The following is a 12,403-nucleotide window of genomic DNA, read 5'->3' as shown; positions in this document are numbered from 1 at the left end:
CAACAGGGTTTGTTGATTCATACGGAGCTCAAAAGCTCCGTATGTTTTAACATTAGCGCTGGTTTGTACGGCAGTTTTGATGGTACGGCACCAGCTCGGTCCCGTCAGTGCTGGATATCAAAGTTTCCTGTATTTCAGATTTCCAGCATCTGCAGTATTTTGCTATTGTATTACTGTTACACAACTTTTCTAAATTCTCAGCTTTCTATTTTGTAGCATGTATGGAGGCAGCATATGAAAGTTTACCTTCAAAGAGGGAGCATGAGCTATCCTCTTCTGTGTTGTAGTCGATACAGTTTTTGATGCCATACCAACAGTAGTTTGAGGTTTGAAACTGAGGCTCCTGTTTCTTGGACTATTAGGCGATACTACAGTTCTCTTTAAAGATTCCATTTTCTGCTTCACTGGAGCTAACGTACACAAAACACACTAAACAGTCTGACAATTCGACAGTAAATATTATACCCGTACACCATTTATACAGGATAATAAATTAAAGTTCACAAGTGTATCTTTAGACATGAACACAATACTTCTGACAGCATAAATCAATACATTTTTACTATTCACTATTTTCATAAGATGAAAAGCATTTGCACAGCAATCAATGCAGCCTAGGAAAGTCAAAGGTGTGACCTTGAATCTGTGTGGAGTAATTTGACCTCAGAAAAGATGCTGGTAGGGGCCCCTAAAATTGGCCTTGGGGCCACAGAGCTGGGAGGAAGTTAGGCACCAGAGCTCCTGCTCCCAAAGGCTTTACACTACAAGAAACTTTGTGTTATCCGGAGGCTAAATGTCCAGCAAGCTCGAGCCACCGGCAAAAATCAGGAGCCGTTTCATTCGGGTTTTTTTCTTTTCGTTGCTTTTTTCTCAACAGTCAAGCTCTGCAAGGTCTCGCTGAAGCTGTTGCTAAGCTACAGAGACGCTTGCAAGGTACAGCCGACTGTTTAGAAGCTGTTGCTAAGCAACAGGGTTTGTTGCCAGATACGGAGCTCAAAATCTCCGTATGTTTCAACATTAGCGCTGGTTTGTCCAGCAGTTTTGATGGGATGGCAACAGCTCGGTCCCGTCGGTGCCGGATAGCACAAAGTTTCCTGTACCAGTTACCAAAAAAGTGTGTGTTGTGCAGATGTCAGGTGAGGACAGGATCAGATCATCTGTGATGCTCCTCTTGGCAAAATAGTCTGCTAATGTTCACTGTCCAGGCTCATACATAAAGAATGGTTGTTTTGACAAGGTACCAAAGCAAGGAACATAGCAACATAGGAGCAGGAGTTCCTATTCAGCCCCTTGAGCCTGTTCCGCCATTCAATTAGATCATGGCTGATCTATATTTTAACTCCATCTTTTTGTTAGGCAATGGTATGGAGGGTTACCGAACCAAATGGCTTGGTTCCTTGACCTGGGATGAGAGAGCTGTCCTATGATGAGAGATTGTATAGAATGGGCCTATACTCTCAGGAGTTTAGAAGAATGAGAGCTGCTCTCATTGAAACATACAAGATTCTGAAGGGGATTAACAGGGTAGATGCTGAGAGGTTGTTTCCCTGGCTGGAGTACCTAGAACTCGGGGGCATAGTCTCAGGATAAGGAGTAGGCCATTTAAGACTGAGATGAGGAGGAATTTCTTCACTCAGAGGGTTGTGAATCTTTGGAATTCTCTGCCCCAGAGGGCTGTGAATGCTGAGTCTTTGGGTATATTCAAGGCTGAGATCGATACATTTTTGGACTCTAGGGGAATCGAGGGATATGGAGATCGGGCAGGAAAGTGTAGTTGAGGTCAATGGTCAGTAAAGGGAATTAAGGGTTACGGGGAGCAGGCAGGAATTTGGACATGAGTCTAGGTTCGGATCGGTCATGGCCCTGTGGGTAGCGGAGCGGGCCCAGGGGCCGTGTAGCCTGATCCTGCTCCTATTTCGTGTGTCTAATTCTGTTAGATTCAGGAGATGGTTCTGTGATAGTAGATTGGCGGTTAGGATCAGATCAGCCATGATCTTATTGAATGGCGGAGCAGGCTCGAGGGGACGATTGGCCTGCTCCTATTATGTTCTTATGATCTTATTGAATGGCGGAGCAGGCTCGAGGGGCCGTACGACGACCTACTGCTCCTATTTATGTTCTTAGCCCTCAATATCCTTGCCTAACAAAAATCCATCGATCGCAATTTTGAAATTTTCAACTTTCCTAGCCTCAATAGCACTTTTTTTTGCTGGGGGGGGGGAGGGAGGGAGTGGAAAGAGAGTCCCAGATTTCCACTACCCTTTGGAGGCATATCCTTAAATGAGTCACTTAGGGAAATAGAGACTGAGTTGGCTTTGCTACCATTATAGCATCAGAGATTCAAAAATAGTTTGAATGATACCAGTCACACAAGTGGAAAAATTGCACTCAGAACTAATGTTGAGAGGGTGATTAGGGTCACAATCCTAATCAATGTCTATCTCAAGAGCAACTCTCAAGAACGCTGTAACATACTACACCACAGAGTGAGAGTCTGCATCTCCTATTCCTCACATAAGCAGCTGCTAATTCCAAAATTGTAGAGCTAAGAGTTGTAATAACAAAGTTCACTTTTAATAGAGCCTTTTCACTTACTGCGTGACATAACCCTACTTCATATTTGCATTTGCTGCCTTCTTTAGTTGGAGAGCAAGAAAGAGAAAAAAAAAAACAGAATCCCGGATTGGTGCTTGGGCCCCAGCTATTCACAATATATATCAATGATTTGGATGAGGGAACCAAATGTAATATTTCCAAGTTTGCTGACGACACAAAACTAGGTGGGATTGTGAGTTGTGAGGAGGATGCAGAGGCTTCAAGGTGATTTAGACAAGTTGAGTGAGTGGGCAAATACATGGCAGATGCAGTATAACGTGGATAAATTTGAAGTTATCCACTTCAGTAGGAAAAACAGAAAGGCAGAGTATTATTTAAATGGTGATAGATTGGGAAATGTTGATGTACAGAGGGACCTGGGTGTCCTTGTACACCAGTCACTGAAAGCAAACATGCAGGTGCAGCAAGCAGTTAGGAAGGCAAATGGTATGTTGGCCTTCATTGCAAGAGGATTTGAGTACAGGAGCAAGGATGTCTTACTACACAGTTATACACAGGGCCTTGGTGAGACCACACCTGGAGTATTTTGTGCAGTTTTGGTCTCCTTACCTAAGAAAGGATATATTTGCCAGAGGGAGTGCAGCAGACTGATCCCTGGGATGGCAGGACTGTCACACGAGGAGAGATTGGGTCGACTAGGCCTGTATTCACTAGAGTTTAGAAGAATGAGAGGGGATCTCATTGAAACGTGTAAAATTCTGACAGGACTAGACAGACTGGATGCAGGGAGGATGTTTCCCCTGGCTGGGGGGTCTAGAATGAGGGGTCACAGTCTGAGGATATGGGGTAGGACATTTAGGACTGAGATGAGGAGAAATTCTTCACAAGAGGGTGCTGAACCTGTGGAAATCTCTACCACAGAAGGCTGCGGAGGCCAAGTCACTGAATATATTTAAGGAGGAGATAGATAGATTTCTAGACACAAAAGGCATCAAGGGGTATGGGGAGAGAGCGGGAATATGGTATTGAGATAGAGGATCAGCGATGATCATATTGAATGGCGGAGCAGGCTCGAAGGGCCAAATGGCCTACTCCTGCTCCTATGTTTCTATGTTTTCTATGTTTTTATGGTCAACAACCAGAGGACATGAATGCAGGCCCAGAGACACATGGAAGAGCAAATTGATCTCAGATCAGAGGTGAAAGGGAGCGGAACCACAAAATTACTCTAGGGAATTATTATGAATACAATTGAATTAAAAGAGTTACATTTGGTGTTATGCAAAAAACAGAAAGGGCAGCTTACATTGTTTTGCTGACAGCATTATCTCTGCATTTGGCTTATGTGCAACTCTCCTCTTCTCCCCTCGATTGGTGAGAGGTGTGCTAACTGATTTTTCCACTGCTGCCAGCTGTGCCGCTTGCTGCTGTGCCATCCGACTCCGCTGATAACAAACCTCTTGGGCAGTTAATCTACGAAAAGGGCGGATGACTGGTTTGGCTGGTTCCACCTGAAGAAAAATAAATTTAGTTGTCACATGCATCCTTATTGTTGCAAGAAGGTTCTTTTTCCCCCCCCCCACCATCTCTAAAATGCAAAATTGCAATCACATTTTATACTACATTCCAAGTTGAAGCTTGAGAAGCAAAATTTTATTCAAATCTGTCTAAATCATCATGTTTTAAAAAGGTACTACTGCCATTATACTACTAAAGTAACCTTTCAGTGGAATGATTAATCACTAATTTTAGCCTAGATGCGTGGATTTTAGCGTGGACTTTATGGTATTGAACTAACAACCCAGAAGTCGAGAGTTCAAAACACACCATGGCAACTTGCATAGTATTTACAGCACAAACAAGCCATTCGGCCCATCAGGTCCATGCCGGTGTTTACGTTCCACACGAGCCTCCTCCCACCCTTCTAGCCCCATCAACATATCCTTCTGTTCCTTTCTCCCTAACTTGTGAAATAGAATTTAATAAAGTGACCACAAAAACTGCCAGGGTGGAATAATTGCTACTGCTACCTGGTCTGGCCTACATGCGACTCAAATCCCTCTTGAATCTTAATGCCCGCTGAAGTGGTTCAGCGTACCACCAGTTGAACTGAGAAAGTAGTGGTGCGCATAACTATCCATGGGCAATAAATGCCCCCTTGCCAGCATACACACATCTGATTCAAATCCAGCCTGGACTAATGCAATTAACTTCTAATAGCTTTAAAGGTGAAATGACTAATCTTAATCCAATTCCAGTGGGCATGGTCCTACAAAACTATCAATTGACAATGTCACTCATAGGTGAACAGCTAGTTGCTGAAAATGTCACTGCTGAGTAGAGAATGTTCTTCTGAAGTTGGAGCTCAGGAAAGTTCCTTTGCTTTAAATCACCTAGGTGCTTAAAATGTGATGTGTTCCATTCCCCAGCACCAGCCTTGACAAGCACACAAATTAAAAATATACAGAGGTCCTAATGTTATTATTTTTGTTTTTAAGGTTTATTGTTGAATATTTTAAGCATTGATAGTTTAATATTTCAAACATATGGCAGATCCATACATTAATTTTGTTGAATGAGATATTTATTTGGATGACTCATGCCCTGTTTGTAGTGGCAAATAGTGAAATTGACGGTTTCCAAAATTTGACTCGAGATGTAGCTTTGTGGCCACAATAAACTGTGGCTTCATGCTGGAGCAGCAAGTTAACAGCACTACCTGATGCACGCAGAAAACTAGTTTTAGTGCCACACTTGTTTCATGGTTACCAGTCACTTGTGCAATGGCCAATGCACATAAGGAAAATTGCTCTATGAGAATATCAGTCAGCTACTTACCAACTTGCTAGATTATCCATGGTATAGATGGGGCAGTTTTACAAGTTAACATTCCTAAATGCAAGAATGATATACAAATTTTGCTCAATTTGATGTTTGTTTAAATGATAAACAGTGCAAGATACAAAGCAAGTGCAGTTCATTTTTCTTTTGCCAACATTCTCCCCTTGCCCGTCTCCTGAAGGTAGTGACTTGTGGTGGGGTAAGCTACCACAGGAAGTGGCAACCTTCTGGGACATCACACAATTGAAGGGCATCACTGCGGAGTTTAACACCACATTCACACACTTCCAATCAGGGGTCAATTTTCCTTTACCTAGCCTAGGGTCAAAGGCGATTGTAGTGTTCGAATCACTACTCCTGTTGAGGTCAGCGAACTCTGCACAAGCCAACAGTTGAATCTAGGATCTTCCTGGTCTGAATTGGTCAGTATCAATGTGGTTATTCACTAAGCTATCAAACAAAGTCCTAATTCGTATCAAGTTAACACACATTATCGAAATGATCAGCTAATTTTGAGAAGTAAAGTTAACCCTTTAAAAACTGGGAATACTCAACTGCTGCACAGCAGTTTACTACAGAAGTGATGTTTCTCAGCACAACTTTCTGTAATGGATAGATGGGTATGCAAGAAGCAAATATATTCACTTTTGCAAATCGTTTTTGCAGTGCACTCTTGACCTTGATGCTGGTTGAAACAGCAAATCTAGTACAGGGTGAATAAACAGATGAAGCTACCTAAATATTTAAAGCCCAAAAACATGATGGGATATCATTTCACTTACATTTTCTTGTTTTGAAACGTGTGAAATTCTCCTTTTCTGCCCCGGGAAGAGTGTGGTTAGACTGGATTCTGTTTCTTCATTACTTTCCACTGGCACCTACATATTATGAAACACAAAAATTTGCTTAGTACCAATTTGAAAGTCGTGGAAGTACAGCCCTTCTGCACTTCACAACACACACTTTCATGCACATTTTAGTAAGACAAAATGGGGATGGCAATTTCCTATATGCTACATCTAACAGAATCAGAAGCCTACTTTTAACAAATGAGTTTATGGTTTTGTTACACATAGCGCACAAAGGAAATTCCCCCCGCCCACCCACCTTATGCTGTGCAATATCAAGTTACAAGTTAATGTGCAAAACTGAACACCAGGAAAAACCCCAGACAATGTATTTAAGGCTTTTGTATAGCTGAATAACTGCAGTGCTTACATAAATTCTTCTTGGGAGGAATATTCCTACTTTCAAACTAAGTTTGTAAAGTACAGTACAAGAAACTGCCACCAATTTACTTCTTTACTCATTTAAAACTGTAGGCATAGTCATTCTTCTGCCAGAGCTCAACTCAAGGGTCAGCCCCACCATCAGTTTGTACACTGAACTCATACTTAAGGAATAACCTACCAGTAATAAAAAGCAAAAATAAAAAATTGAAAATGCTGGAAATCAAACAAAAATAGAAAATGCTGGATATAGACAACAGCTCATCCAGCAACCGCGGAGAGAAAAAAAACTGGTCGATATTTGGAGCAGGGCCCGACTTCAGAACATCACAGTGCTGGACATTTTTCAATGGCTTCTACAATACAGCACCAGAAAAATGGCATTAGAAAAAAGGACTGCAGATAGATGGAATAACAACGGTAAAGCTTTTTTCCAAGTTATGTCAGAAGCCAGAACGTGATTAAGGGCTGCATAGGCCCTTAGAGATTTAGCAGGGTGGTTTAGGTTTGAGGACCAATATATGGCTTACATGCTAAATGGGATACTTTGCATCTTTTCTCAGTATTGAAAATGCTACAGTACCAACAGTCCCAGATACGGGAGCTCCTAAAATTAATTCCATAGAAGTGAATGATCTTGTTTGCGATTAAGGCCAATAAGGCTGCTGGACCTGATGATATTTACTCCAGGGTGTCGAAAGAAGTTGGAGACGTATTATGCGAGACAGTGACATACATTCAATCGGTCTGGTAGTGTTCCAATGCACTGAAGGGAAGCTCGCCTCACGTGGTTCCAATATTTAAGATGAGGAAGAAATCAGACTGGGAATTATAGGCCAGGTGCAGAAATGAATAGGACTGGAAAAGACAGCACACTCTCTCTGGCAAGTCCCAGTTAGTCGGACATTGGCTGTAGGGAAAATGTTGGAAGGCATTATAAAGGATGGGATTCATCATCACCTGGAGAGATCAGCAGTTAGTAGAGAATCTCAGTGACTTTAGGAAATGGAGATCCAGTTTCACTTACCTGATGAAGTTCTTTGAAGAAATGACCAAAATTAGTGGATGGTGGCAATCTAGCTGATGTTGTATACCTCGGTTTCCAGAAAGCAGTCAGCAAAAAACTGGTCAGATTTCTTTGTGGGGGACTGGCAGTCCGATGTTATGCTGCATAGGAAATTAGTTGCAATCTCATAGGAAGAGGGTTATCAATAGGAGATCTGCATGGAGTCAGATTACAAAGAGTGCTGCGGGGCTGTGTCAGGGCTGTTGCCGTTCGTCATCTTCATTCATAATTTAGATGCGCGCGTGTTAATGGGACTAATCACAAGTTTGCAGATAACAAAAAAAAAGTGCGAGGGGGCTGGGAATTTAGATCAAATTAAGTACAGGTTCATTTAGTTAAGTTACGGGAAGTGGGCCTGTGTGTAGATGTTCTTCAATGTGAATAAATGCAATGGCAAACTCCAGGCATGTGTATACAATGCTAGTGTACCCACTAAAAGTTAATGAAGAGGGGGACCTGGGAGATCATAATGCATTAATCATTGAAGGTTCATAAGTAATGAGACGAGGCCTTGGAGAAAGATTTTAAAATTCTCATCCTCGTTTTCAAATCCCTCCATGGCCTCGCCCCTCCCCATCTCTGTAATCTCCTTCAGCCCCACAACCCTCCAAGACATTTGTGCTCCTTTAATTCTGGCCTCGAGCATCCCCGATGCCAAGGCCCTAAACTCTGGCGTTCCCTCCCTAAACCTCTCTACTTCTCTTTCCTCTTTTAAAGAGGCTCCTTAAAACCTACCTCTTTGACCAAGCTTTTGGTCACCTGCCCTAATTTATCCTTATGTGGCTCGGTGTCAATTTTTGTTTTATAACACTCCTGAAGCGCCTTGGGACGTTTTACTACATTAAAGGTGCTATATAAATACAAGTTATTGTTGAAAGCAAACAAGGCTTTGGGTTTTATTGAAATAGAAAATTAATACTACACTTAGATGGAACAAGAGTTTGATATGGCCACATTTGGAGTATCGTGTTCATTTTTGGTTCCCACATAGGCTAGGGAATATCAGGAGAGGACAGCCAAAATAATTCTCATTCTTAGATCTATTGGCTATCGAGATAGGCTCCCGGAGTTGGGCTATTTTCATTAAAGAAATGCAGTCTGAGAGAAAACATTTTTTTAATGATTAAGGAAATAGATTCCATCGCGTTGGATGGGCTAATTGAGAATGATAGGGATATGAAAACTAGGGGACATGATTATAAAACACATAGGCAGAGAGTTAGGTTAGATGCTAGGAAGTATTTATTTCCAGAGTCATCATCCTTGGCAAGAGATTACCAAAGCATGCAGTGTGTATGGATTCCTTTCTAAAGGGAGTCAGACATGTTACTGAGAGAGGAGGTAAATTCAAGTAATAAAAGGTAACTTGCAGGGTAGCTGGGAATGGGAGACTCATAAGTTCGTGAGATTTCCTAGTGCTCGCTTGAGTGATTCAGGGCGTTGAGGAATTTCAGACAAGATGGTCTTTTCCCATCCATATGTTGATATTCAAATGATTCAGCTCTAGTTTATTATGAATGAACATAATGAAGTCAAAAAATATGAAAGTTGCCTTGTGGGTTCACGTCAGATTTTCTAAAGTCAATGTTTCAGCTATAAACAGTGGCGGGTCCTAAATGGAAACTTGCAGCAATAAAAATTGAAGTCATGACATTTTATTTTACATCTATAAATATAATATCAGCTATTGTTATAGCACGTCAAACATTTGTCATTTCTCCCTTCTGCCGCTGAAGCCACATTTATTCTACACTAGAGCAAGCTACAAAAGGAGTCAGGTTTCCCACCTGAGCCATTTTCATGATCTATCTGGATCAGGTGTTGACTGCAATTTTGTTTTTACATACATATCTATCAAAAAAAAACTTGCATGCACCAACTGACTGCAAACAGAGCATGCATATAGAGACGTAGCTTTTTACTGCTTATTTTAAGTCACGGCAAGAGAAGCAGTGATATTGGTAGGTCTGTGAAAACACTCAGTGATCAGTTTGTGACAACCATCAATTAAATCTTCCCTCTGTTCACTCAGCAGCTTCACCATCAGAAAGACATGGTCAAATGTTCAGTACACTATACAATATTGTGTATCAATTATAAACACAGGTTTGGCAATAATGGATGAATTATATGAAGGACTCTTAGTACCTGGGGAAGACCAACCCTCCCGCTTCAGCTTAATTACCAATTATGTCATGGTGGAGTGGGAGGCATAGAACAAAGACTCCTTGGGGGGAAAAAAACCAAAAATAACTTATTAGCTCCATAATTCTGTTGTATCTCCTCCCAGTTACACTCCTCCTAGAGGAGACCCAATTTCAATTTGCAAGGAGCTCAAGAGACTCAACACTGTCCCATTGGGAGACTTAAAATTCTTCCCTCTTCATCTACACAAAGCTCATCAATTTACTGAGAAACAACAGACCACTAAAGACCTCCAGACAGTGAAGTGAAAAACCATCAAGACAATTCTGACAATATTGCAGCCTACAGTGTAGGCTGATAAATGGCAAGTAACATTCGCGCCACATAAATATCACAGGCAATGGCCATCGCCAAGAAGAGAGAGCATGACTGCCTCCCCGTGACATTCAATGGCTTTACCATCACTGACTCCCCCACTATCAATATTCTGGGGTTGCCATTGACCAGAAACTGAACTGGACCAGCCACCTAAATGCTGCGGCTACCAGAGCAGGTCAGAGGCTGGGTATTCTGCCGTGAGTGGCTCACCTCCTGACTCCCCAAAGCCTCTCTACTACCTATAAGGCACAAGTCAGGAGTGTGATGGAATACTCTCCAGTTGCCTGGTTGGATGCAGCTCCAACACTCAAGCAGCTTGACACTATCCAGGACAAAGCAGTCCGCTTGATCGGCACCCCATCCACTCCCTCCACCATCGGCATACCGAGGCTACAGTGCACACTGCAGCAACTTGCCAAGGCTTCTTCAGCAGTACCTCTCAAACCCATAACCTCCACCATTTAGTAGGGCCATAGCAACACCATCACCTCCAAGTCACACACCATCCTGATCTTCATTGTCGCAGAGTTAAAGTCCTGGAACTCCCTACCCAGTAGCATTGTACGAACACCATCACATGGACTGCAGCAATTCAAGAAGGCAGATCACCATCTCCTTCTCAAGGGAAACTAGGGATGGGCAATAAATGTCAGCCTTGCCAGTGACACCCATATCCAGAGACTGAATTTTTTTTTTTTTTTTTTTTTTATAAAAACACTAGCTAAAAATGAAAAAGCCAAACCCAGAAAGACAAGAGAGATAATTAACTTGGTGTTGAGGATATTGGCATTTTTTCCAGGTCTATGACTAAAATTAATTTGCTTGTAAAAGGCACTGATAAAATTATGTACTTTTGTCTAGTTTTACCTGTGACAGTCCCTTTAAAACGTAGTCATTATAAGTAAGCAATTTAAGAAGAAAATATGATTGCAGCTCGCATTCCTACATCAAGCTTATTTTGATACGTGTGTTGCTAGGGCAGCTCAAACTGTCTTTCAACTGTAGGCTGGAGGGAAGAAACCACTAAAAGCAAACAGCCAGAAACGATTGCAAGTTTGAAAATGGCTGCATTTCTAAATGTTATCAATTCTTATTTTGCCTACTCAAGGAATTAATTTTTTTAACACTTTCTACTGTAAATGTATCAGTTAGATTATTTTCTTGTTCAGTGTTTGTCCAAATTTAAAATGTGGTCCGATGAGTTTCTTTGCCATTTTTGAAGACTGAAGTGAGATCTTATGAGGAAGAAAGATTGCCCAGTAACCAATAGCTTCTGTCATTCAAAATGGCTTACAAGAAGAAAACCCAGATTGAACATAAAAGCTCCTTTAACAATATTAGCTGTATTATTATTATTCATATAGTGAGCAACTGCCTGGAAATTGCCCTGGTGTTCACCATTAACAAAGAGAAAGCATTCAATAGGATGGAATGGGAACACCAGTGGTGGACTATGCCCTGATCTTTATGGATTAAGCCTTATGCATATACTCTAGCCTGCAGGTCAACCCATGGCAAGAGCCTTACCCCATATAATGCAGAATGCATTATTCTGCTGCAGAGGTGAAACTGCCCTTTTAAGGTCACAGACTCCAACTGTTCACAAGTGAACACTGGGTGGGGTCAAAGTTTAATTGGTGTTTATGCTGCAGATCACAACATTGGTTTGGACTGTCTTTGTTAAGTGCAATTGCCAAGGTCAGTCAAAAGGCTACAAGACATTCTGGCTAGGAAACTGTTCATACTGCACAGCTCAGATTGCAGGTTCACCCTTCGCCGTATAAAGTCAATGTTCTTGGCAACAGTATAAAGTCCAAGCCCAAACTTTTAGGAAAGGCTGACGTCTTCAAGTAAAAACTTTAATAAGTATATTAAAGATAAAATCAGGTTATTGTAAAATATTTTTGAATTTGTTGCTTAAAACCATATTTTTGACATTAGAAAGTTCACTACTGGATCTCCATGGGTTTGCTCATGGTAAGTTGGAGGATGCTGTTTTATATTAATAGGGTTATGCAATGTCACTATTTTGCAATAACTTAATGAAGTCAAATTGTATTATTACATGATATTCTGGGATTTTTAAAGGTGCATTGGAGGCGACTGAGACACTAAGCAGCACTGAAGTTCTCCTGAGCTTTCAGAACAGGTGGGGGTTTGTTCCTGTTGTCTGGCAGCACTGATAAAA

General features: G+C 41.5%; 1 protein-coding gene across 2 annotated transcripts in view; it reads right to left on the bottom strand.

Moving 5' to 3' along the window:
- rexo1 (REX1, RNA exonuclease 1 homolog) overlaps positions 1-12,403 on the bottom strand; it is a 102,319-nt gene that overhangs the window by 58,386 nt on the left and 31,530 nt on the right. For both annotated transcript variants that reach the window (XR_015080534.1, XM_086004653.1), the window contains exons 3-5: positions 6,180-6,275; positions 3,863-4,067; positions 247-410 (exon numbers count right to left, since the gene is read on the bottom strand). Coding sequence is in view for 1 of the 2 variants with exons in the window: in XM_086004653.1 (XP_085860779.1) it covers positions 247-410; positions 3,863-4,067; positions 6,180-6,275 (465 nt within the window). In the remaining variant the exon portion in view is untranslated. The remainder of the gene's footprint in view (positions 1-246; positions 411-3,862; positions 4,068-6,179; positions 6,276-12,403) is intronic.

The sequence above is a fragment of the Somniosus microcephalus genome, chromosome 13 (genome assembly GCF_052327205.1).
Source record: "Somniosus microcephalus isolate GS21.2 chromosome 13, FLI_Smic_1.0, whole genome shotgun sequence".
Classification (NCBI taxonomy): domain Eukaryota; kingdom Metazoa; phylum Chordata; class Chondrichthyes; order Squaliformes; family Somniosidae; genus Somniosus; species Somniosus microcephalus.
The sequence above is the reverse complement of the archived record's forward strand: the minus strand, read 5'-3'. Positions and strand labels throughout refer to the sequence as shown.